We start from the raw sequence: 27,612 nt of genomic DNA, 5'->3' as shown, positions 1-27,612 counted from the left end.
TTCACTCAAAATATATAAAACTTTATTCATTATCTCAGAATTCGAGCATATAGCTCGAGAGTTTTTGGGAGATCGTTTAGTAACGATAGTCGTTGCCGACCGATGTTTCAACCTTTTTACTCCCATATACACCTACGACGTAGGCTTAATATGGCAAATACCTGTTAGAAAACAACTACTCCCCTGGCTAATACCACGACGGGTATTGGATTACATCTAACAAATACTTGTGCAATGTTCCTCATTACAGAGGACACAATTGCAAGTGCTTCCTGTAACAAACTAGTAGAATCCTGTACCGACCCGGACTTGCACTGATGATAGGCAAAAACCTTGAAACCGGTCTGCAGGTGATCCCCCTGGCCGGGGTGGAACATCGGTCAGCAACGACTATCGTTACTTTATTCATTATTTTTCAATTAAAAGGCAATCAGTAAATGTGTATAATTCACAGTGGTCCAACCCTCTGAGTAGGTAACTTCCATTGCAGTATTTCTACTGGGCCATCAATGATTTCCACAGTTTTGCCTGCAGAGGCCCGTCATTCAAAAGACACTGTTGCCAAGCATTGGCCCTGATGATGGCCGGTGTCTCCTATTTTCACTGGCCCGCCATAGGCTATAGGTGCTTTGCCGTTCAGGCCAGATCTGGCCAGCATATTCTGGGCCGGAATAAGGCCGATCAAAATTGTTTGCTGGGAAGTGATGCGATTTTCAGAGAAATATGATTGACATTGTTCATTTTTGATTGTATCAATTACTAATTTGTGAATTTTTTCTAATTCATTGTTTGCCCCAATGAAATTAGTAGCGTTATCACTGTAGATATGACTACAGAGACCTCTGCGTGAAACGAATCTTCTGAAGGCTGACATGAATGATTCTGTTGTGAGTTCTGTTACTAATTCTACGTGAACAGCCTTTGTGGCTAAACAAATAAAAATACATAAATAAGTTTTTATGAGAGTTCTACATCTGGATTTTCCATCCTTGAGTAGGTAAGGGCCTGCATAATCAACCCCACAATACGTGAAGGGTCTTGTAGGGGTAACGCGCATTTCAGGCAGTTCACCCATTAGACGAAAATGATCAGTTGGTTTGGGTCGAAAACACGTTAAGCAATTGCGTAATACGTTACGTACAGTATTTCTTGCATTTAATGGCCAAAATTTTTCACGAATTTGAGAAATAATGAATTGTGTGCCTGCATGTAAGTTTTTGTTATGTGTATGTTTTATAAGTAAACGTGTGAATGCATGTTTGGATGGAAGTACGATTTGGTGTTTTTGATCAAAACCTAATGGAGATTTCCTCAACCGACCACCGACACGAATTAGACCTTGTGAATCGATGAAAGGGGAAAGAGAAACTAATTTACTTTGCTTTGATATAATCTTGGATTTATTAAGGCATGTAAGTTCATTTGAAAATTCTTGTGCTTGAATTAAACGACACAATTTTAAAATTGCATTATCTATTTCTTCATGAGAAATTAACCCAGTTAGTTTCTTATGTTGTGATAAAATCTAAAAATATATGCAGTTACATGTAGGAGTTTATTGAATGATGAATATTTTGAGAAAATATCAAAATTCAAAGAGGAATTAAAAGATAAAACCATTTTTTCTTTTCTTGCTTCCGGCACTTCAGACATTATGGTCTCATGATTAGTTGGCCATAAATCTGAATCATAAGTTAGCCAAGGGGGGCCGTTCCACCAAAGGGTGCAGATTGATAAGTTTTCAGGATTTAAACCCCTGGAAACAATATCTGCGGGATTTTGTGCTGAACTCACATGTCTCCACTCATAACCTTCAGTTAATGACTGGATGTCTGCGACTCTATTGGCAACAAAAGTCTTCCACTTGTACGGTTCAGTACGAAGCCATGCTAAAACTATTTCAGAGTCTGTCCAACAATAATTGCTGGTTATGTTAATGTGCAAAGAATCCTTAACCTTTTGCATTAATTGAGCAAGTAACAAAGCACCGCATATAGTTCTAGCCGCGGAAGCTGTATTACTTTAACAGGTGCTACACGTGATTTAGAGCAAACTAAACTTGATAGGATTTCATCGTTTTGATTTTGTGAAACAAGGTAAACAGCAGCACCATAAGCAGCTTCTGATGCGTCGCAAAATCCATGTAAATGGAATGACTTCGCATTGTTGATAGCAATGTGCCGAGGAAATGACTAAAGAATTTATAGCAGGGAGTGATTCAATAAAAATTTTTCACCTTTTTAAAATATTTTGAGGAATTGGAGCATCCCAATCACATTGAGCTTGCCAGAGTTCTTTTAAAATGATTTTTGCATTGACTACTACTGGGCTGATTAGGCCTAAAGGATCAAATATTTGAGATATGGCTGATAAGATTGTTCGTTTGGTGGGGTTACACTGTGAATTGAGAATGACAGAATATTCAAAACGGTCCTGTTGTGAGTTCCAGGTAATACCCAAAGTTTTTCTTTCTTTACTATCCCTTATTTCAAAAATGGTAGAAGAACATTGATCCGTTTTATTTTCAAAAATTCTATGATCATTAGAAACCCATTTTCTTAATAAAAAGCCTGCTTGCTGCAAAATATTGCTAAGTTCATATTTTAACTGAATTAAGTCAGACAATGTATCTGAACCAAATATAACATCATCAACATAGAAATTGTTTATGATAATGTCACTAATATTAGGAAATTCAGCTTGGCAGTCCAAACCCACTTGATGCAGAGAACGAGTAGCTAAAAAGCTAGCACTTGATGTACCATATGTAACAGTGTTGAGTTGAAAATGTTCAATAGCTTTAGATGGATTACTCCTCCAAACGATTCTTTGCAAGTTTCTATTCTCAGGATGAACTTTCACCATTCTATACATTTTGGATATATCTGCTGTTGCAACAAATCTGGGGATACGCATGCGCAGCAAAACGCAAACCAAATCATTTTGAATTGTTGGTCCAACCCTCAACACGTCATTCAACGATAGATTTGTTGAAGTTTTTGATGATCCATCAAAAACCACGCGTAGACGAGTTGTAGAACTGTTTTCCTTGATGACGGAATGATGAGGCAAATAAAATTTTATGTCATTGGGGTCATCGAGAGAGATGTCAATTTTGGACATATGTCCCAGTTGCTCATATTCATTTAAAAATTCCTCATATTGATTACGAAGATTAATGTCTTTAGAAAGCTTTCTTTCTACTGACTCTAATCTACTAATAGCAGCATTCAATGATTCTCCTAAATTCTTGTACGACTCTTTCAAAGGAAGTTTGACTACAAACCTGCCTTCATGATCTCTAAAATAATTCTGGCGGAAATGACTTTCGCATTCCAGTTCTTCATCAGAGAATTGAGTTTTCGTTTGGGTGACATTTTCAATGCTCCAGAATTTTTCAAGTTGCTCGTTGAGTAAATTGTTTACTGATAACATGCAACTTGGATGAGCTTCTGGGTTCTTAATTTGTAAAGATCCTGAAATTATCCAACCCAATCGAGTTCTCTGGAGAATGGGTTTATTTCGCCCTAGTTTAATTTGCCCCTTGACTATGAGATCAAAAAATATTGATGCACCAAGTAATACTTCGATTTTTTGTGAAATGTTATATTCTGGGTCTGCTAATTCTATTTCATCGGGTATATCTAGACACGAGGGATCAAATGAAAATTGCGGAATATTTGATGTAATTTGTTTTATAATAAGAAATTGAAGATTGTTAGAAAATTGTCCATCTTTTGAGCGAATTTGAATATTGCATTGAGATGATATATTAATTGTTGACTGACTGATACCACATACAGGTAAGTTTACATTAGTAGCAGGTAGATTGAGTTTCTTGAACACTTCTAGTGAAATGAAATTGCTTTGAGAAGCAGAATCTAGCAGGGCTCTACATTTAATTGGATTTTTATTAGAATCAAGAATATAAATAATTGCTGTCGACAGAATCACCTGATTTTGGTTCCCTTGAGAAAAATGAGATGTCAATGTTTGAATAGGTGCCGCATTTGTTATGTCACTAGAGATGCTGGGTTCACTTGATTCAACAAAATTGTTTTGTTCAATTTGACTGTTTGATGTGTTCGAATGACTTCTATTAATGTTATTTGTTGTATTAACGAATGAGTCATCATGCAAAATAGAATTATGTCTCCTTTTACATTTTTTACAACTATGAGCTGACCTGCAAACTTCTACGGAATGTCCTGTCCGTAAACAATTCGTACAAATCTTTAGTTTTTTAAGTTCTATGTATCTTTGTTTAATTGATAAAGATATTAATTTATAACATTGATATATTAAGTGCTGTTTTTTGCAAAAAATGCAAGTTTTTTCATTGACTGTGATATGAGTTAATGACTTTTCATTCATTTTAGGTTTTTGAATAGATTTACTGTCGAGTTTTTCGAGAAATTGACATTTTTTAATAATAAATGATTCTAATGCCTTGAATGTAGGATTCGTGTTTTTGTCGATTGAGGATTCCCAATCTCTCTGAGTTTGAAAGTCAAGTTTGCTTGTAATGATGTTAATTAACAAAGTGTCCCAACTATCCACTGGCTCACCAAGACTTTTCAATGCCCTAGTGTGTTTTAACATGTTATCTAATAATTTTCTCAAAGAAATATGTGACTCCCTTTGTATATTTGGAAAATCAAAAATATTTTTTACATGATTGTGAATGATTACTCTTTTGTTTTCAAATCGTTCTTTTAAGAGGTTCCACGCGATATCATAGTTACTTTCTGAAATTTCTAAGGAGTGCACAACCTGCCTAGCATCACCCTTCAAACACGACTGCAAATAATAAAATTTTTGAATGTTACTCAAAACAGAATTTTCATGAACAAGACCCTTGAATGTTTCATAAAATTGCAACCATCTATCATATGATCCATTAAATTCAGGTAAATTTATTAAAGGTAATTTCAAATGGAACTCATTAAGAGGATTCGATGCTGCAGGAGAAGAGGTGCCACTAACATAACGTGTTAAAATATTTTCTGATTTGGAAATCATTTCATAATATTTTTTTTCATATGCTTCCCTCTCCACCAGCTGTGCTTCAGAATCATCTAATAATTCAATGGCTGATTGTGTTCTTTCAAATTCATACCATTTTTCTTTAAGTTTAGCTACTCTTTCCTGTAGTTCCCAGCGATCATGCTGTAACCCAGAATCAAGCAAATAATTAGCAAATCTAGTGGCCTGGCCTTTTAGTTGGCCACGGCGAGCCACTAATGATTTTAATTGTTCGTCCATTTTATTTGTGTTAAATGAATTTAAATAATTTGCAAATTGAAAGGTAAAAACATAAGTCCACCAATCCCCTACACAAATATTGACGAAAATAAATGCAAAAAGGGAACATAAACTGACTTACAGATTGTGGAAATTAGGATCTCTTTTTATTCGTCGGATGTAGAAAAACTTATCTCGACTTAGGAATTGTTTTTGTATTTGTTGACTTCTTTGTCCTATACTCGATTGCAACCTTTTTTTGAAAGTGCCTGGAATCGACGGCTTGTAACGTCTGATTTGCGATGATTTCTTGATTGAATTAATATTTTGATCGATGATTTGTTGGTACTTGTTGTATGTTATCGATGCTGATTCTCAACCGTTTTAATGATATCCGGCTCGAAGGACCATGTTTAAAGTTGTGGAATGATTGTGATTGTTGATTTTCATAATTATTATTATGATTGCATGCATGTGATTAATTGAACCACAAATAAAATGATGAATACTGTTCGAAGTATATAATATTGAAAAATGTATAGCTTGAGACAATGGATGTTAATGCTACGTATGTCAACTGATGACTGACTGCTGACCCGACAGATGGGCCGAGCAAGTGCGCAGACACCTATGATAATAAATGAAACATGGTGGGTCACCAAAATATTACCACAAATCATAACAACTAGAGTATTAAAAGAAATTACAAACTCTTTTGACCATTTCTGCCAAAATAGTTGCTACAACTGTTGAAGCTTCTGGAATCTTCCCAGGAGTATCAGTAAGGAAAGGATCAGGTAAGGAAACTGGAGACCTTCCAAGTAAAAATGACCAGGAGTCAAATCTTCCAAGTCAGAAGGATCTGACGAAAGGGGAGTTAGTGGTTGAGAGTTCAGTATCAACTCAACTTCGGCTAATAATGTTGAGAAGTCAATTTTGATTTTCTCATCTTCCTTTTCATATGAAATTTAAATGACTTTATCCCCGCTTCCCAAATGTGGTGAATATGCAGAAATAAACTTCCAAGTAATACCTCCATTTGCAAATGATTCATACAAAACTGTTTCATTTGACCTGAGAAATTCTCTCAATCTTTTTAATTCTGAATTTGCTCCAATGAAAGTAGTTCCAGTATCAGAGAATATCTACCTTTTGTGGTTTACCACAACATGCTACAAAACGTTTAAATGTATTGTAGCTACGAATGCCTCTGTTGTCACATCTGTGACCAATTCTAAATGAATTGCGCGATTGGAAAAACAGGTGTATATAACGACATAACATTTTGAAATCGAACGACCACCTCCTAATATAGTCTTAATAAAAATGGCCTAGCATAGTCAACAAGTATCACAAAAAATGCTGGTGCAGTTGACACCCTTTCTTTGGGAAAATGTCCCATAATGGTTTTGCTCTGAAACGACCCTAAACACGAATGCACTGTTTATTTTGCTAAGTTGCTACCTCTAATTGACCAAATTGATTCTATTACTGATGATAGTAACATTTGTGGACCTGCATGAGTCTGAGATGTTCAAACCGAAAAATTAACTTAGTTAAATGATCACTGGCATGTAATATACCTACTATTGGGAACTTCTTAACAAAATTGAAATCTGAAAGTTGCAGGCGTCCACCTACCCTTTATACACCCAATCCATCAATGAATGATGGGTTCAATTTGACTAAGTAACAATTTTTCATTCCCCCTTTTGTTTTCAATATTGTTATCTCTTTCTCAAAACTTTCGTCTTGAGCTAACCTTTTCAGTAAGATGAATGAATATTCGAGATCTTCTACGGATAGTTTTTCTATTTTATTACAGTTGGAATTACGGTAATCATAGGTATATAAATCTCCCAGAGTGAGCCAATATCCTTTTCATTTTATTCAAACTAGAAAATATGTGAAAAGGAAAGACTGGACCTTTTTTTAAACCAATATTGTTTGAAATTTACATTTCTTTTCCGCGATATGATCTGATTGTTCAATTCAGACCAAAGTTCTTTTCTTTTGATATAACCAATAAAGTCCGTGAAATCAATTTTTGTTTTCTTTTATAAGCGAAAGTGAATCACCTTTAGAAACTAAATTCACCGGATTATCCTCAGTATTCACATAATGCTAACGTTTATAGTTTGTTAAATCTTGAATTTGAGACATTTGATTATAGCTACAAAAATTTGAAAATATATGGCTTGAGAACACATCCAACCAAGTGCCACTGTTGAATCGTTCCAAAAAATAAACCTTGTCAAAGTCAATTTTCAAAGAACGAATTACTTTATGTACCAATTTGGTACATAGCAATGCTCCACAAAGTTCTAACTTTGGTGTGGTAAAGGTTTTTATTGGTACGAGATTACCTTTTGCACACAATAAATTCACAGAAATGCTAGTATCTTCCCCTATACTCCGTAAATAAATGCAAAAACCATATGCGCGAAGAGAAGCATCTGAGAAAGCACTTAGTTCAAAAAATTTGTATTTTCTACAAATTGCTTGCCTTTTTATTGTCAGAGAATTTAAATTAATTAAATCTGCCTGAAACTTCATCCATTCTTGACCAATATCCGAAGGAACATAATCATCCCATGAGCTTTAACATCCACAACTGTTGTAAAATTAATTTTGGAATTATTATACAAGGACTTACTAAACCCAACTGATCAAAGATTTGCGAAATATATGATAAAATGGACATTCTGAATGTTTCATTACTATTATATAGACTACCATTTTCTCAGATAAAACCTTCCCGACCCAAATACTTACGATACAAAGTTCCAACGCTTCGTATATATGGTTTCAGCGCCTCTCAAGAAGTCATCAACATTAAAATCGTTCGCTGTAGCTTTTGCGACACAATGGGGTTATATTTCAAGGTTTTTTTTAGATATGATTGTTTTAAACGGATTGGATATTAAGCCGAAAGTTACAGTATTTAAATCGTAATTACCGATTTCCTTGGAAGGATTCTTCCGGCAATTTTTTTTGCAACGCTCGTTGTTTGTTCTTCACCCGTATCTGACGAAACATGCGAGCAACGTCTGCACTAACAACGTAAGCGTGTATCCGAAATTTCAATAAAATTGTTTCAATATAATTTTGCGTAGGTGGTCCCGCATATGCAATTCATTAAGAGACACCCCATTCTCTGAAGAAGGTGACCCATCGAAAACAACTCTCAACTTTGTAGTTGTACTGTGTTCTTTCATAACTCCCTGATGAGACAAATAATAGAATATACCTTGGCTATTTACATCACCTCTCGTCGTATGTCCCGATAGTTCGTAATCTACCATAAAGTCAACATACATATTTCTCAAATCTTTGTGTTTAACTTAACGTTTTTCTAATGGACAGAACTTAGATGAAGCTCTTTGTTTTGAATCACCTAATTTTAAAACTGATTCTTTGAATGGAAACGAAACTACGAATATACCATCACTATTTCGAATGGTATTTTCTACAAAATGATTTTCACACTCTTTCTCCTCTTGTGTCATGTTTTTTTCAAATTGCTGGTTTTGCAACCTCCCAAAACTCAGCTAATTGATTTAGAATCGTATCATTTCTAGAAATTAAGCCACAAAAAGTAGTCTTTTCTGTTTCGGAATATCTCATTTGCCTACTTATAATGCAACCCCGCTTGGTGTTATGCAAAACTGGCAGATTCTAATATAATCTTTTCCGAATTCAATAAATTCCTATTAATAATCCACTTCATGTGATACATGGAACTGAGGATCAGCCAAATGTAAATTCGATGATTTTATCATATTGCGAAAAGTAGCAGTTTGTTCAATTTCCTGTGAAGAATTGCCCTGTATATTTTGTGTAGTGATTTCCAAATTTTTCTTTTCCTTGGATTTGTCAACGTGCAATGAACTATGGTGCTTGAATCGACATTTTTTGCATCCAATACCAGAAGAACAAAATTTACTGAAATGACTTGGTTTCAAACAGCACAAAAAAAGAAGCAACATTTTTGCTTCAGCAATTCTTTTTCTGCGGTTTCTTTTATAACAATAGTAAATTTTGTGAGATTTTTTACACAAAATACAGGAAACTGACTTTTATTATTGTTACATATGCCTTGGAGTTCATTTCTTTAGATTTTAACTTTGCAGAACATTGACTCAATGCGAATGTTTCTAGAAGATCCGCGATGCTTTTTATAAATTTATTAAAATCTTCAAGAGTGGGCAATTCTTTACTCCATTTAAATGACTCCAATTCTCGTAAAGATGTTTTATCAAGTTTGACGGCCAACCAGAATATAGTCAAAATATCCCAGTGTTCTGTAGGTTGTTTCAAACTTTCCAGAGCCTGCAAATGTTTATTAAAGGTATCCAAAATTTTACTCAGTTCATGAGACGATTCACATGATATAACAGGCATATCATGAATCGCAGGAATATATATGGTTTTGAACTAATAATATCTTATTATCAAATCTGTCTTTTGATATTTTCTGAGCAACTTGGTAATTATTAGCAGAAAATTTAATGGAATCAATAACTTGTTTAGCATTACCTTTTAGTACTGATCTCAAATTGTGAAAATTTCGGATATCTCCAATGGCAGAATTTTCATGAATCGAAGATATCTTTAAATTCTAACCATGTGTCGTAATTACCATTGAATGTTATCAAATACATTTGTGGTAACTGAACATTACGACACTTTTCTACTGATCTCTTCTTTATAATTTCCCCTGTGATGGAAAACTATTTTGTGGTGTAGCATTTTTGCCATCAAATGACATATATTTTTCTGAAATCCCTATGGCAACTGAAACAATCTATGAACACTTCAATCTAGCAGACAACTATTATAATCTTCATGCAGCTGAAAATGCAAATGCGCTACTGGAATCAATGAAGTTGCCCCAGAGTGCCAATTAATTTTTATTGTTTCATAATTTGAATTACTTTGGATAATTATCTCGTAAAAATCATCCCATTCATAGTGTACCTCATTAAATTCAACAATTATTATACCTTAATTTTCTCCAATCTTATTTCTAATTTAATTATTGATGATTTTTTATCGAAAGTGTCACTACTCATGGCAACTGTCAAATCATACACGGAATTTTAAAAAATTGTCAATTTCGTTTCAATGCACCCCTTTTCCTATTTAAAGTTTTTAATTCTTTCGAAGCCATTTTTAACAATTAGGTATATATGACGCGGAAGCAGACGAATCAATTTGTAAAAATTATACAGCAAATTATTATTGACTTTTCAACAATAAAAACCCAAATCAAATCTTACTTGAGAATATCAGTCGACCAGTTAACTTTTCAACTCTCTATTTTCCGAATTCCATTAGTCCAATTCCGAAGGACCATTAGTATTATACAACCATTATGTTCAATGAATAAAACAACTCGTTTCTTACTGCTGCGGTTTATTACAATAATTACTTTTCGCTGGTACAATCTTGAATTTTTGTTCAACCAAAGTCAAGTTGTTTCTCGTTACCACTCCTCGTCTATAAATACAGAGTGTTTAACAACTGGACAATATAATTGGCATGAAAATTTGTAAGAACACTTACAAGTCCAGTGGAAAAGTGAATTTTCAAAGGTTTTTTATTTTTAAGTATCCTGTGGAGAAAAAATGGATTTACTTAATTATGCGCCTATCTGGGCTTTCGAAAAAATGGTTTGTAAGGTCCTAGAGAAACTAATTCTCACCTTTTTTTTGCAGGTCACGAAAAATCAGATTGCTCCCTCTTGTATAGGCACCTTGAGTGATTTATGGTAGATTAGTGGAAAAAATCAGGACATCCCTAATGGATTATTTATTGTGATAGCTGAAGTAAAGATCAAATCGTCACAATAGAACATTAATGACTTCTCTTCATAACTAAAATCCCTGATACAAAGGTTAACATAAGAAATATGTTACTGTATAACTTATTTTTTTAACTACTCCATTGACCATAAATTTTATTTATTCAATAATAGTCTTGGAAGGCAGTCAATTTTTGAAATTTTTTCCTGGCGCGAGTAGCTAGATTCTTTAAAGGTTTATACATCCTGAGTGTATCTCCGATGACTGGATATTACGGATGTATAAAGCGTATTTATGTTGCTAATACCTGTAGCTGAATTAGGTAAATTTCGTAAAGCGTGTTTATGTTGACTCAGGTAGTCTGGTGTGATAATACCTGTCAATAACATCCGTTGACCCTTTTTTACCTGCCGTCATGCTGTTTGCTATTCTTGAACTTTCTAGAATGGTATTCCATATTCGGTTCAGATTCACAGCTTCTTTTCCTCTGTTAAAACTTTGTATATAGTCTAGTCTATATACAAAGGTTAAAATTATCCGTGTGTTTGTAGATTTCTATGGCCTCTTGTACCAGTCGGCCATGGTATCTCTGGTCGGGGGCAATGAGTGCTTGTTCTGCCACAGCTGACTTGTCTGTTTGGCCTACTCTGCAGTTCTTTCATACTTCTTCAGCCTTGCTCCCATTGATCTTTTGGTGGTTCTGATGTATACCTTCCCACAAGTACACGGTATGCGAGGCGTACATATCATAAATACGCAAAGGACTGTGGCTCAGTATGGTTCGGGTATGGTCCTATGGGGTTCACTGTGACAAAATCATTATCTCAGTCTTTTTCTAAAATTCTTCTAGCGCTGACGTTCAGTCAAGCACAACCAGCCGCTATTTTGAAATGATCACGATTTGGTTTGTTTATAATTCGCCAGAAAGAAATTTCCAAAATTGTTTATTTGATATTTTCTTTAAAATATAAAGCCTGTGTTGTTTATATATATATATATATATATATATATATATATATATATATATATATATATATATATATGTAAATACTTACTGGTGTATTACACATAAATACTTTACCGCTCTTTGTAACCTATATTTGATTTTTTTTTTATTCAATTATTTGAAGCACTGTGTGATGGGGTACCTTGTGAAGTTTACCCCAATATTGAGTTTAGTAGTTCTATATCATATTTGCTAAATAGTTCTTATAGGTTATTCATCTTATGTCTGTTCATGAGTTAATGTAATAAAAAATGTTCTCTCAATTAGTAGTGTTTCATAGACCTTCCCATGATATACATAGTACCCCAAATACGGGGCATTCTGTGACAATCCACGGATCTCTTAAATGTGCCATTTAATATTTTTTGTTATATTTGATGTGTTTAATGAGAGTAGAAAAACTGATTATTTTGAGACCAAATAAAAGATAATTTGATTTGATTTCAGAACACAATGTGTCCTTTTTGTCACACCTTGCCCCACCTTACCCTACACCTTGGGCTTCATTGCCAAATAACTATTTCATTTGTAGAAATGCTGTTGTGGAATAATCTCCTTCCTAATGAATTTAATCTCCAGCGATTCAAATCCTACCTAAAAAAGAAGGGTTTTCAAGTATTGAACATTCTGCTTAATGGTTATCAACAGACAGTCTTACATTGTCATATTCTCCATTTTCCGAATAGGACTTTCTCAAATCCAATGTGAATCGCAAATTTCGCACAGGCATCGCTCTTAGAGCGCCTTAAGGATTTTCCTGCAACTTCTGAGAGTTGTCGCTCGTATGGGGGCGACAGTTGATTAACGGAAAAACAGATTTCAAACAGCGCTGGTTTCGTCCTCAAAAAAAATTCCATAACACAACAAATGATCAAAGGCTTGCGGGAAATTATGAAAAACCTGCATGAAATTTACTATCAAATGCATTTTTACTATATGCTCATTACTGCATCCGAAAAGATGTTATTTGTGCAGTTTTTTTCGTTAATCAGCTGCCGCTTCCTTACACTCTCAGTAATCGAAACTTGTGCGAGCTAAGGATTACAGAGGTCTTACCTTTTAAAATGTGGCTACTGTATGAAGTGATATAAATTACAATTTAAACGCTGCCTCAATGGGAATTAGCAATAAATATTATCATTACACTATCACTTATGATGCACTGTTTGGAACCTTTGGTGTAGTAATGAATATTACTGGAGTTTTTTCCCAACACCAAATCGTTATTTTCAACACCTTAACAAGTGTTTCGATCACTGAAGATGATCACTTGGTGATCGAAACACGTGCCGAGGTGTTAAAAATAACGATTTGGTGTGGAGGAAAAACTCCAGTAATATTACACGATCATACAATAAATATTCAAGTACACATAAAATAAAATGTAGACAAATATAATCTTTTAATACATATTTTACAACTTACAATATTACAAATTTGACGAAATTTTTGACAGTGTAAAACTCGGAGAAATAATTTCAACAAAATAGGAATAAACTTCAGGAATTACAATTGTATGTTAAAAACAGCAAGTTATATAAATTTGAGGAGGTAAAATAAAATTGAAAAAGTAGAATCAATACATCATGAAAACAATAATATACAACCCTATTTTCCTCAACTTTGTACAAATCACTGTGGAAAATGGTAATGTAAACAGGAATAAAACTAGGCGAGAGAAAATTGGCTAAACTCCTGCTGATTGACGAACATCAATGTCCTTATCGGCCTGTAACCTTCTCAGCACTGTTTGGAGGCTCTCATGATGTTCGTTAGATGGATCAGCAAAATATTCTGCAAGAATGGTACAGTCAGCTACTTGTGCAATAACAAGAATGTTTAATTTTAGCTCTCGATAATATCATAGTCTGCCTTATACAAAAATGTCTACATTATATATTCGTTTTGTATATGTTATAATCATTTTAATAAGCATATTCTTTTAAAAAGTATAGAATAAACTTTTTAGCATAATTATTTTTGATATTTAATTATGTTAAGTGATCCATTATCATCCAAACAAAAGAAAACATGATTATTTAAACATATGTGGGTAATTTATACTGCCAACCTCAGTGACAATACAGAAGTTTTCTAAAGCATATAAATAAAAATTTTCGAATCATTATTGAGTTGTCTTCCAACATACCAAGGATATTTCAGTATTTTTTGAATAAGCAATTATTGTGCTGGAAACCCCAAAAGATTAGGAGAGGCTGTGCGACAGAGAATTTTTTCCATAATCGAAGTGAAAAACGTTTTGTTGTTGTCAAATGGCATTTGTCACTTTTAACCAGTAGTGAAGCTACAATTAGAAGCTCCTATACAGCCCAGTCCCAAAAATGTTATTTTGATAACTGCAAATTTTGACAATATTCTACCAGTCACTAGTTTTTTAGACAGACTAAGGGTTGAAATGAAAATAATGAGGAAAATTGTACTTTTTATTCAATTCCTCGTTATATCTAAGGGCCGATTTACATCCTAGTGTTTCCTTAGTCTTTTTTCTATTTTAGTCTATGTCGTTGAAAATATTAAACATTGTCAATTTATAAGCAGTTGTAATTCTAAGAAATAAAACTAATGACAACATACAGTGCTACCAAATGGAACATAATTGGGTGATTTGTCAATTTCAACAAATATGGCTCTTCAGACTGATTCTGTATAATAATCAACTTTTACCACAAAAATTATTTTTTTCCAAATATCATTAACTTTCAACAATCAACTGAATTCAATTAATCTATCATCTGGTATTTGTATTAGATTAGTTGAACAAGAACTTGTTTATGTTCAAGGGCATTATTAATATCCATATTTCAGAATTGAATTAGTAGGGCATGCCAACGTATAAGCAATTCGAAATTATTTCAGAGATACACTTGTGATGGTTTTAATGGAATATAATTTAAAATTTTGAAAAAAAAAAAAAAATTCAATTACCATTATTAAAAATTGATACTAACCATTTTCCATTATTTGTTGCGAAATACACCTAGCCACGACTAGCCTAACATTTATGACAGGGTCCCAGCTCAAATCTAGTAAATGAGGCAGTATTTCGGAAGCAAACAGTTCTGTTGATAAGGCCTCTTCTTTCAATAATTCTATACATAAAAGACAAAATGTTTGCCTTCTTTTCCATTTCTTAGAGTGAGCTAAAGTCTCCGCTAACTTTAGCAGAAGGCAAGGAGCCAGTGCTGGTTCGGATGATGTATACTTCACTATTTCACATATCTGAAATTGAAAATTAGGAAACTACCATTTATGGAATTTTAGTGTGGCGAGATATAGACAAGAACTATAAAAATATAAATTTACCTAAAACAAAAAAACAATTACTTGCATACCACCGAAAAATGTTTCAAAGATGAAAACTTTATATGAAACTAATTCTCAAAATTAATTTTTTGTATATGATTTTGCTCGTTTGAATGTTCAAAAGAATTTCGTAGCTGACAATTAGTCTAAACATTTCAACTAGGTTAGAACAATTTCGATAATTGATATTTAGATTTTGGTTAATAAAAATATGGCAATTGGCAATTTTTTCACAATATTTCTTAGCTATAATGCATTATTGTAAATCAATGTCTTCCAATTGTTTGCTACTACAGCTGTAGGTACATATGTCTATTCATATATATTTTAAAATATGTATATAATAATAATAATGAATTGAAGGGGTTATATTTTTAGGAGTGAATAATTTTTGGGAAAGAAAGTTTTTGGCTTTCTACTACTCCATCTTGATATAAAAAAAAGGGATGAGGGAATCTTCCGAAGAAAGGAAGGAAGTAATCAATTTGTAATCACATCCATGTATAGAGTTTCTTATTTTCAAATTAGTTACTTCCTTCCTTTTTTCGGAAGATTCCCTCATCCCTTTTTTTATATCAAGATGGAGTAGTAGAAAGGCAAGAACTTTCTTTCCCAATAATAATAATCTTTATTGGTTTCAAAGTATCAGCATTGCACCTATGCGGAGCCGGGGCAGATCGCTAGTTTTCTATAAAATTTACTTATCTAGATATCAAAACATCTCAAGTGAACATAATGGCGGTTCCATTCCATTCCAAAGTACAAATAATTTTTTAGTGTTATGCCAGTGATATTCAAATTTCAAAACTTCAATAAACAATTACTCACCAATGATATCGCAGCTTGTCGTACAGCTGCTACCTTATCGCAAAATAAATCTATTGCAATTACTCCTAGGAATTTAGTAGAGTCGGAAGGCTTGAAAAGTCTCACAGCATCCAATAATTGTTTTGCCAACTCCTCTCTAAACCTCCAATTCCACTCGTTATCAGTTTGTAAAAATTCAGCCAACCTTGGAAGATAAGCATTCCTTTTGGTGGGATCGATCAATTTCAAAAAATGAGCTAAATGTTTCAAAACGCCTATTCTAACTTCGTCCAAATCCTTAATAAAACCGTCAAATAAGGGCGTTAGGTTCGTGGTTGCTGCTTCAGGACCTAATATCAGAGCAAGTTCGTGTAAACCGCTAGCAACAGTCTTCCTAACTTTATATTGCATGTCGCTAGCTAAAGAATCTACTGTGCTTTTCAGTAAATGCCAGTTATTACTTCCTAGGGTGGACGCCACTGCTGGCAACGAATAGGCACAGTGATAAGTCATTTCGTTGTCTATGTTCATAGATAAATTAGGATCAGTCATTGAAACATAGTGATTTATCAGTTCCTGAGGTACTATATCTTGATCTGGTTCAGAGTTCTCGCTGGTATTTTTCAAGTCAGGACCTAAAAATAAAATTGTTTTGAGATATGAAAATTTTAGATTTTTAAAGACTTTCATGGAATAACGGTGTATTGTAGAAACCTTCTCTAATTTATTACTTCACAATTCATTTATACAAATTTACTTATATGCATTTGTTCTAAAAAACCGATAATCATTGAATATTAATTTGAGTTCATGGTTTGATTACATGCTGCTGAATATATATGAATGAAATATCATGAGCAACATCTTTCTTTCTTTTCCTACTACATCTACTAATCGGCTCCCCCCACATATACAAAATGTTCCCTATTATACAGATAACCTGAAAGTAATGCAGATTTGTTATTTGAATGAAGGCTGATTTAAGTTTTGTGACAGCATCTTCAATTATAGGACACTATATGAAATATTTGAATAGTGACATTGATAATGGAAATAAATAACTTCTATATGTAATAAGTAAAATAGTTCCATAAAAAAATGTGAAGAGCACCCAAAGAAATCTTATTCCATTCTATTAGTTTTTTCCATATTGTTCTGCTGTAGAGTTGCTGTATTTATTGAAAGTGTTTTTTGGATTAATAAAAATATCTCAAGTTATTTTTTCAGTCTGATAAATTCGAATGAAGTCTATTCTTGCCACAGTAACAATCATTTTCAACAGAACGATTTTGTGATGAATTATTTTAATGTGCAAATGTATAAAACAAATTCTAATAAGTTTTTTTGGTGTAAACAGCATCGACTACATTGGTCATGTTTTGGATAGGCAATTTAATAACTCCCAAACCAGCTAGAGAGCAATGGCTATTCAGTCTGTCAGTCATGTAATGCTGTAGAATCATTCTAACTTTAATTGAATGAACTTTTGAAAAAAATTTTGGTCCAAGGATCGACCTCACGACCTTTCAATCTGAGTCGGAGGCACGCTAATTCTAGGAAATAAATTGCAAAGTGATAAAGGATTGACCGACAACCTAAATAATAAAACCTCAATCCATAAACTCGTCAATAAATTATCATTTTCTATATTTTAAAACAATTTCAACTTATTTCATAATTTGGAGAATGTCGTATTAAATGGTAACTTGATATGAATGAATTATCATCATCAAAAATAACATTTGTTACTTTTCTATGGCGAGGTAAAGATTAAATAAAAAAACTATTGAAACAGTTTTTCAACCCTGAAGCCTCGCATTAAAAGAAAAAACCACAAAAAGAAAAGAAACTTACTTTTCTCATCACTTAAACTGTCTTTCTCCTCAATGGATATTGTTGACGAATCATTTTCTATCGACGATACATTGAGACTATCGCCCAGATTTATGGTGGAATATAATTTCTCCAAGTGTGACTGAAAGTAACAAAAAAATAGTAATGTATCATAAATAAATACAATTTTTTAAGATTGTGCTCAATTCAAGTATCAGAAGGACGTATTGACTTCAAATATGTATCAGAAGACCGTCGTCATGTTTCATCATGTATTTGAGAAATAACAAAATCTTACTGGTTTTGAAGAAAAACCGAATCATATTTATATGCATCAGATGTGACTGCTAGCTAAATCAATGATAAATAAATTACTGCATGTGGGTAGCAATATTGAATTTCATTTAATAAAAAAATACAAACAATGAAATAGATGTTACATAACTAGGAATGAACTAGTAAAAAAAATTGTACTGCAAAATATCACTACTAAAATTATATCTCACCATTTCCAGTCACTTTCATCAAATGGATATCCCATTTTTCAAATATAGGAAAAACTAATTTCTCAAATGAACATGCTTTCAAAGCAACATGTTAAGCAGAAATGGCTATGTCACCCCATAGAATGAAAGAGGAAATGCCTATCATGAATATGATGTGGAACGTTGAACATATTGCCACCAGAGGGACAAATTAGTGAGGGAAATTCAAAATTGTGGAAATCATTTCACAGCAATCTCCACTATTGATCATTCAAAATTAAATGCCAGCGCCATGGTGTTGAAAATGCAACACTGATATCGTTTGATGTGATTTTTATCTGCTTAATACTGACCTATCCTATACGTTTGTCAACGTCTTTGAGGATGAATAAATATTATTATTATTATTATTATTATTATATTGGATCTAGATTATATGTTTAATTATATCTGCAAAACAGTGTTTTTGATACAGTTTAATTTTTATTGAATTTTTTTTCTTGGTAAATATTTAAGAATTTTAAAGAAATGATTTATGTTTGTGTGGTGTGGAGTTAATATTTTTTTTTTTTCGAATTATGACGATTTTCAAAGAGGTTTTTACTTTTTATCAGGAATGATACATACTATTCCGACTTTTTGAAACTTGATATTGATGTTTTGCGTTGATTTATAATTATATTTTTATACTTGCTTATGATTTCAGAATTTGGTTCTATTATACAAAAATTACTTGTTTGGTTGGCAATTGATTGATCAAGTTTTAGGTAAGTAAGGTCAAATACGTGTGAAGATGAACTTGTTTGTTGAAGAATTATACTAAATGGTTGAAATTTTGTTAACCTACATAATTTTTCAATCTTAACCTATTTTCCACTACAACTTCAAGTTTACATTTTCGCAGAAAATAATGTAAATTGATGTCATTGCATCGAGATATTTTTGCCCATAAGTCACATAGTACTGACAGATTCAACTTGCTTCTGAATCGGTCATATTGAAACACAGTTAAGGTAATCATTGACAGAATTTTTTCCAATTCACTAGAAAAATTAAAGTTATTGTGGCAAAAATTAACATTCATTAATAACTAAAGATATAAACAATGTATGTCTCTAGTTCACAACATTTACACTAGGAGGAGTATAGCTTATTTTGAATTCCCTTTACTTGCCTATTAATAATGTTTTTTTTTTCAATATAATCAATGAGGGAATTTGTGAATAGCTATAAATATCGACCACAAAAGATTAATGCCATTATTGTTGTGTAAGCACATGTATCCTGGCCCGCTCCATTGAATTTTCTTTTGAAACATTCTTTGAAAATAGTTTTGAAATTACTTCAAAATTTGACATCATAGACGAAATTATTTCACACTAAAATATGGCTTTGATTTGATTGACCAATATCGTTTGTGCCATTTGATCTAGTCAATGCACTAAGACTTAGGATTGAATGAAACTAGTATTTCATTTATGTACCAGTTGAACTGTTTGGTATATTCTCAACTCAAGACAATGACCAGTCCTTTTGGAGATGATACAATTCAACATTAGACTTTTTGTTTAGGAAACTCAACACAATTAGCAATGAAAACAACTCTCCAGAGTGGTAAATATACAAACTAACATATAAAAAAATTTATTGCTACTCTAAAAATACTTACTCAAAACATATGGACCAGCTCGACCAGTTATAATGCATGTAAAATGTGTCCAAAAAAGCTAAATTATATAATGAACTTAACAGCGTTTGATTAGTCACTTCCAGTGTTAAAAGCTAAATATGTTGGTTAATTGTTTTAGAAGGAGCAAAACTGTACCAGAGTTTTTATTTTTTATAATTGTTTTACTAAAGTGATACATTTCTAAAAATGCACTGAAAACAATGTCAGAAATATTCAGCAGGCACTCACTACATTAGAAGTTGTTGAAACTCACTCATTCATTTCAATTATAAAGGAATACAAACACACCTTTCGATGAAAAAATATGCATGCCAAAACATAAATTTTCTTAAATGTTACTATTTGATATTGGATATCTGGTACGTTTGCAATGTTTTTTTTTAATGATATATTTTTAAGCGAAACTGAAAACAAAGTATTAGCAAAATAAAATGTAATTTTTACTTACCGCAACATCGCCCGAACCATCACTCTCTGATTTTGATTTTCCTTCTTCAACAATATCAGGGTCTAAGGGCAAATCAGGACTAACATACCAATAATTATGCGAGTTAAATTCACGTAAATCATCTTCAACAGTATCAAACAGACTAACAGAGGAATTTACCTTGTTATCAGCACCGTCTGATTTTATGTTACTACTGTCATTATTCATTGTATCATCTTCCAAACAACTCGGATTTGAATGACTAGGTTCAGTTTCACTACTTCCAAAACTATCGGAATTTAGAATGTCTTCAGATATATCAAGATTTTCGAAATCGTCTTTCAATTCATTGTTCACAATTTCAGCTAAAGTGACACATTTCTGATTCGTTATTTCATTTGGATTTGGTTCCTCATCCAACAACCCCTGTATTTTCAATAGTCCTTCTAGGTACCACTCATCTGATTTATCGTCCAGTTCGGACGAGTCACTATTAGATAAATTATTCAAATCTGAATTCAAAGGGTTCATCATTACATCTACTTCCTCTTTGTCATTGGTCAGGATCGAATATCGTTCAGTCAGTGAAAGTATCCGGGAAGAGTTCATTCTGCACAAAAAAAGATTGAAAAATTAATCTCATCTGTAGGTTATTTTGGTACAAATATGTAATAATAGACAACCTGAGAGGTATAATTGGAACATCTGACATTAAATGAATCTAATTAAAATACTCTTCCCATACATGAGAACTAAAACATTATCTTAATACCGCAAATCAAGTTAGTATTGAACAGAAGATGACCAAATCATCTTCTGACGATATTAACTTGACAGTGCTCTAGTTCTGATTCATGGGAAATGTTTTCATTCAATACTGTATCCTCTTTTTTTTCGATTAACTCAATGAATACATATGACCATAGATTCAAATTCGAAATACATTATATTGCAGAGTTTGAGATATTACTGAACTTTTTTAAACATTCGAATTCGTATGAGATTTCAAATATAAACATGGACGCCTAGGAAATAAATTTAGCAGACATGTAAAAGGGTACGCATTCGTTACTTATTTTAATAAATATTTTTCTAAATTTTTCTTAAGGAAGAATATTGTTTTTTTATAGATCATGAATGTCAACAACAGGGTTCTAAGTAGAAACTGCGACAATATGACTTTTACAATACATAATATGGAGTATTAGATTTGGTCGGTTGGTAGCCAGGCGGTTCGACGTGGGTGCTTTGTTCACTCACTCGAATTGACTGCCGTGTTGGTCGGTGGTTCAAGCCCTAGTCTGTACGACCAATTTTCCCTTGCTATGGTCCAACCCGTGTTAGGAATCACACGTTAAAATAAGACCTCGTTAATCCTTAGCTCGCACTAGTTTCGACTTTTGAGGGTTGTCGTTCGTAGGGGTGCGACAGCTGGTTAACGGAAAAACAGATTTTTTTTCAAACAGATTGATGAAGGTGATATAACTGAATTTTATTTTCAAATTTAGTCCGCATTCCTACACTGAACAGAAATCAATGACTTAGTCCATGTTGACATAAGTGTTAAATTAACATGTTTCGCTGACGACATCACTATCCTCTGGCATAGCAATACCGGCAAAACAAATGTGGTGATGTTTAGATGTAACATAGGGGAAGTACACTTGGAAAATGTAAAAATTGAAAATTTGGAGAAAAACAAATTTTTAGGGCTCTTCATTGATGAAATTCTAAAATTTGATTCCAATGTCGACTACTTATGTAAAAGACTAGCAGCAGGATGTCATGCAGCTAGAGTTAAGCTTATTGCCCACTTGTCCGGCACGGCACAGCCAAGACTGTCCGCCGCCAAAAAGGATTCCAGCTCTCCGATCGGAAATACTGGAAAAATTTCTCCTCGTCTTCTTTCAGATCGTTGAAAAGATGATGAAACTATCCCAGATTTGCCCTCTTTTGATAAATGGGATGGACCGACAACATTCTTTTTTGTGACTATTTCCCTTGAAATCGAACAAACAGCACTTTCAGTATGCTGGACGAGTGGGCGATGCTACTACTCGTTGCCATCAGGCGACGGACAGCGCCGTGCTGTGCTGGACGAGTGGGCGATAAGCTTTGGACACTACTACTATTACAAGATCAGTTTATTTAGCACTCATATTCATGTTATGGAATTTGTTTCTGGGTAAATGGTGCACAATTTCGTTTCAATATGGTATTCTCTCTACAAAAAAGATCCATCAGATGTTTATGCAAGACTAGCTACAGGGATTCATGTCGCCCATTATTGGTGAAGCAAAAAATTCTGACCTTAGTATGTCTCTTTATTTTGGAAATACTGTGTCTTATCAACAAAAAATGTAAAAATTAATTTAATACCATCTCAACTTATAGTACACGTCAGTCTTACATTTCCCTTCCAAAACCTACTCTAGCCCTTACACAAAATTCTATTATTTTCAATAGCAAGAAGTTATTTAATCACCTTCCCATTAGTTTAGGGCGAATATATAATGAAAAGAAATTCAGAAATAAAGTAAAAAAATTCTATGTTGGGAGGTCCTATTATAGTGTGGACGAATTCTACCAAGGCTCTATCTATCGAGTAATTGGCATGTAGCTATGTGTAAACAAGTTATTGAAATCAACACGAAATGGCTATCAATGTTCATTACGTAGCATTATATATTTACATTTATTCAATAATCATATATTCATGTACTTATATTTGTGTATCTCTTCAGCTGGGCTTAATATTGTTCTGCCCATATACTCTGCTCTTGTCTCTAAGCGTTACTTTATATTTGTTAATTTAATGTCCCATATAAACATTTTACTTTACTAGACTTTGTCAATAAGATGTTCAGATCTTGGGTAATAAAACATATTTTGATTCGATTTGATGAAGAAATTGGCGAATTCGTTCGAAGTCTGAACCTATAATGAATTTATTGTGATATAGGAATTTTCAATACTGTTTCATATTTGATATAATCTGATAAACCAATATTCAATGCTACATTTCGTTCATTAGATTTCATTATAAACTTTTTTCAAAGGACCCATTTTGTAATACACAGCTGAATTTGTTATTACAGTGGCTACAGAATCGATAAAAGATGCACGTTTAAAGCTTCTGCGATTTCTTGTTTATTCATACATAAATCTTATATAATTCATGTAAATTGGCAGGATGAATAAACTTTATTATTATTATTCTCAAAAATGTTACAGACAATTTGGGAGAATTATGAAGAAACACAACATGAAACCAATATCCAAGTCACCGAAAACTATCAGGAGAGCGAGGTCAGCTAAGGATCCCCCGGAGAGCCGTTCAATTGTTTTTTCATCAGAAATATCGGCTTCAATAAACTATACCGCAGTTTTAAATTAACTTGTAACTACATCAACATTTTGGATTTTATTTCAAGCTAAAAAATCATGCATGAGAGTGCGGGAGTGTCCAAGAAGTTAATATAAAAAAATCCTTTTTGAAAAGTACATCTTACTAATATATACAAATCAATAGGAAATCAAGTGACTTGTACTCACATGAACTCGCCTCCTTCTTCATCCTTCAGTACTAAATCTCCCCCTTTATTGTAGCCTACATTTGTTATGGTTGGATCAGCAAAAGTTGAAATAAAGGGACCTAATGCTTGGAAAGCAGACATCCTCACCCAGCGACAATCATCCTTAAGTAATTTAATAAAAACAGGCGCCAACACTGATTTTCTAGCTTTAGGAGGGCAAGGGCAAGAAATAAACATTACTACTTCGGCACATGCTTTCCTTACACCCCAAACATCATCACAACATAAGTTAATATAGTATGGAAGCTGAAAAAAGGTAATAATCATCGTCAAAACAACATATTTAGACTAATCAAGAATTAGATATTTAAATTTATGATCAGTTTGACGAAATTGTCGTTCAAATATGTTTTCAGAAGACCGTCGTCCAAAATCATCAAGATAGGTTGCATTGGTCAATTTTTTTGTAATTGGGTTCTTAACAGAATAAGAGCTCTTTCTATCAAGTCTGAAATTAAAAAAAAAAATGTGTTAAAAATGTACAGAAAAACATAACTTATTTCTTCAAATAAGTAATGTTTTTGGACTTCCTGTACACTAGTACAAACAGCAGTTGTTTCTTTCCCAAAAAACTGAAATACTACCCTGTTTTGAGTAGAGGAACATATTTCAAAAGCATATTATTAAATTCTTTATAGTTGATAGAACCAGCTTATATAACCAGAATAAAAGATCGACCTAGATATAAGAAGAAAAAAATAGGAAATCAATCAAATATTTCTCTCATTCTACGGTGTAAATTCAACCAACATTTATCTGTTAATAAACTTGCCTTGGAGAATAGATACTTTGTCAACTTGTTTCTGATTACAATGGGTTGAGTCAAAACTGGTATTAACAGAGAAATACTCATAAAGTCACATCTAATCAAGAGTTATTTAAAAACTATATCTGCCGAAAAAAAAATTCAACTAACCAAAATATTTTCAAAGGAATCTTTTCCAACCACTGCACAAAAATCTCCAAAATGTGCAGCACAGATTTTACGCATGTAAAACATCGGACTGGAACACAAATCTATGAACCTCTTGAGAAATACCCTTTCTGTAATGTCTCTACCAAGGAGCGGGGCCAACTTGCTCATTAACTGCAAAAAATGGAAAATTCCTTCATTTATGATTTCATATAGCAATATTTGAAAATCAAGATCTTTACCAGATTGGACAAGGCTTCAGTTAGTATCAAAATTGAAGCAAAAATGATATTTGCAAATGTTGTTTCCACTGAAATTTCAGATTTGAAACTTGGACTTTTGTTTGTTTAGTATGGAGCCAAAATATTCTAATTCATCAACAATTTCAGTATTTTCTATGATACATCAATATTTTTGGGATGACGAAACTATATAGACAAAACAATAAATATAAGAAACTCAATACAGTTTATTAATTCTTGCAAAAATAAATAAGAATACAGGACTTTAAGAATGTGTTAAGATTTCAGTTTTTTTTTCAAGTTACCAGACGTATTTTTTAAGTGAATTGAAGTAAATACTTTTAATAAATTGCCATCACCCAAAAAATTACTAGAGACATTAAAGTGAATAATTCAAAAGTTTTGAAATTGTTGAAAGAGCACACTAATTAAAAAAATAGCTTTTTCTCCATTTAGTGAAATGTTTTTCAAACATATTTGAAACATGTATTCAGAAATTCTATTTCAGTGATCTTTTTCGTTAATGTAATGATCACTAAGATAACACTCCAAACTGATTCTGAAACCCGTATGGCAAACTCGACATACAAAATAGAAATACATACCTGAACACAATGGACTTCCAAAACCACGAGAGCAATTTATTATGAGTGAAAAATTACAAATACTAATGTGTCATATTGCTGAAGAATACATATTCATAGAAACTATTCTTCAATTGGAAAATTAGTATTAATATCATTTACTTAACAAAAATCAAATAACAATCAAAATACTTTACATTTCAAGTAAATAGTTAAAAATATAGAAGAAAAAAATTACAAAAATTTAATAAACCCTAATATTCAATATTCTTACATATTCAAGATATTGTGGCTCGAATGATTTGGTAGATTACAGCATTCATGAACCAAAAATCCTCATGAAATAATCTCCTACATTACCAACTAGTTATTCGGCTAACAAAAAATTTCTAAACAATAAATGTGAATCAAGCTACACACACAGCCCATCTCTCTGGAACCTATCATATTTAGATACCCAACTAAGTTGAGTCAAGGAATACATAAAACAGGTAATCTTAATAATATTTTGAAAATATCTTCTTACAAATTTTTGTTTTTTTTCCACCTTATTTAAAATCAGAAACCTTTTAAAATTGGAACAGAACTATTTAGTTTGTTTGAGCAACATGCTTTGGATATAATAATAATGGACTTTAAGTATCCAAGAGAAATCACAGATATATAAATTAAAAGCATGCATTCAAAGAAAAATTTTCAGAAATCAGTGCAGGCTGCCTCATTTTTATTTGTTTTAAAAAGTTATCTTTTTGCCAACCCCATTTTTCAGGAAGTATTATACCATTCATGTAGTTCTCTTCATGTTCCACACATATCTGACCATTATTTGGTTTATTTTACCCTCAACCTGATTGGTGAAAGTAACAAAATTATTAAGTACAGAGACTTTAAAAATATAGATGAAGATCAATTATATACTGATTTACAGTCAATTCCGTGGCACCATATTTATGGCTTGGATACCATTGACAAAAAAGTAACTTTTTTCAACGAGAACACGAACACCTTACTGGAATTACATGCGCCTTTCAAAACAGCTTTCATTAGGAAAAAACATAAACCGTGGATTACTGGCAATATTAAAATTATGATGAGAGAACGCGATAAAAACTTCCGCACTGACGTTCACAATCTTAATATAAGATCGAAAGGTACACCACCAATCCATAAATCATCATTGTTTAAGAGAAGTTTTTCTCATAATGTATCGACCACTTACAATGCTATTCCAAATGATTTTAAGAATATGAAATTCTCCTCCTTTCGAAAAAATTTGTTTGAATTTATGAAATCCTCTAATATCTAGAAAGCGGTTATTTGAATCAGCACATATATCTATAGTTTTACTCAATTTTCATTAGTTATCTGCGATCTTTTGTTCTTTTCTTCTGTTTGTCCAAAGGTTGAGTGGAAGACCATCTTTGTGCACTCCAGATGCTCAAGATAAACTCCGCCTTTTCAGTTTGCATAGGAAATGTAGCGTATTTGATAGGTTTCATTTTATTTTGTAATCCTGTGTTCTACTGAATAAAGAATATTATTATTATTAATATTATTTTAAGTAACCTCTTCAAATACAATATTTCGCTGCATTTTCTGCCACAGGTAACAATCTACCACAGCATTTTCAGAAATATTCAAAATGACAATTTAA

General features: G+C 32.7%; 2 protein-coding genes and 1 long non-coding RNA gene across 6 annotated transcripts in view; 1 reads left to right on the top strand and 2 right to left on the bottom strand.

Annotated features, from left to right (window-relative positions):
* Positions 1 to 2,232: 2,232 nt before the first annotated feature.
* On the bottom strand, positions 2,233 to 5,265 carry LOC141487577 (uncharacterized). The gene is made up of 2 exons (XM_074186714.1): positions 5,063 to 5,265; positions 2,233 to 3,892 (listed from the first exon to the last, which is right to left on the bottom strand). The coding sequence occupies exons 1-2, from the start codon at positions 5,263 to 5,265 to the stop codon at positions 2,233 to 2,235; spliced, it is 1,863 nt and encodes a 620-aa protein (XP_074042815.1).
* Positions 5,266 to 5,344: 79 nt separating this feature from the next.
* LOC111507412 (uncharacterized) lies at positions 5,345 to 12,320 on the top strand. Its single transcript, XR_002722392.2, has 2 exons — positions 5,345 to 6,041; positions 10,965 to 12,320. It is a non-coding gene; the product is annotated as an uncharacterized lncRNA (long non-coding RNA).
* Positions 12,321 to 13,442: 1,122 nt separating this feature from the next.
* LOC111507417 (serine/threonine-protein phosphatase 4 regulatory subunit 1) overlaps positions 13,443 to 27,612 on the bottom strand; it is a 369,931-nt gene continuing 355,761 nt past the window's right edge. For 3 of the 4 annotated variants that reach the window (XM_074169888.1, XM_074169895.1, XM_074169905.1), the window contains 7 exons: positions 25,136 to 25,306; positions 24,179 to 24,465; positions 20,645 to 21,233; positions 18,043 to 18,163; positions 16,210 to 16,823; positions 15,027 to 15,297; positions 13,443 to 13,851 (listed from right to left, as the gene is read on the bottom strand). In XM_074169888.1, the coding sequence (XP_074025989.1) occupies positions 13,745 to 13,851; positions 15,027 to 15,297; positions 16,210 to 16,823; positions 18,043 to 18,163; positions 20,645 to 21,233; positions 24,179 to 24,465; positions 25,136 to 25,306 (2,160 nt within the window). In that variant the 3' untranslated portion in view covers positions 13,443 to 13,744. The remainder of the gene's footprint in view (positions 13,852 to 15,026; positions 15,298 to 16,209; positions 16,824 to 18,042; positions 18,164 to 20,644; positions 21,234 to 24,178; positions 24,466 to 25,135; positions 25,307 to 27,612) is intronic. The other variant, XM_074169900.1, reaches the window with a different exon arrangement.

Source organism: Leptinotarsa decemlineata, unplaced genomic scaffold (assembly GCF_025532065.1).
Source record: "Leptinotarsa decemlineata unplaced genomic scaffold, Ldec_3_MD MMD2_P_RNA_scaffold_11, whole genome shotgun sequence".
Taxonomy (NCBI): Eukaryota; Metazoa; Arthropoda; class Insecta; order Coleoptera; family Chrysomelidae; genus Leptinotarsa; species Leptinotarsa decemlineata.
Note: the sequence above shows the minus strand (reverse complement) of the source record. Positions and strands in the feature narration are given on the sequence as shown.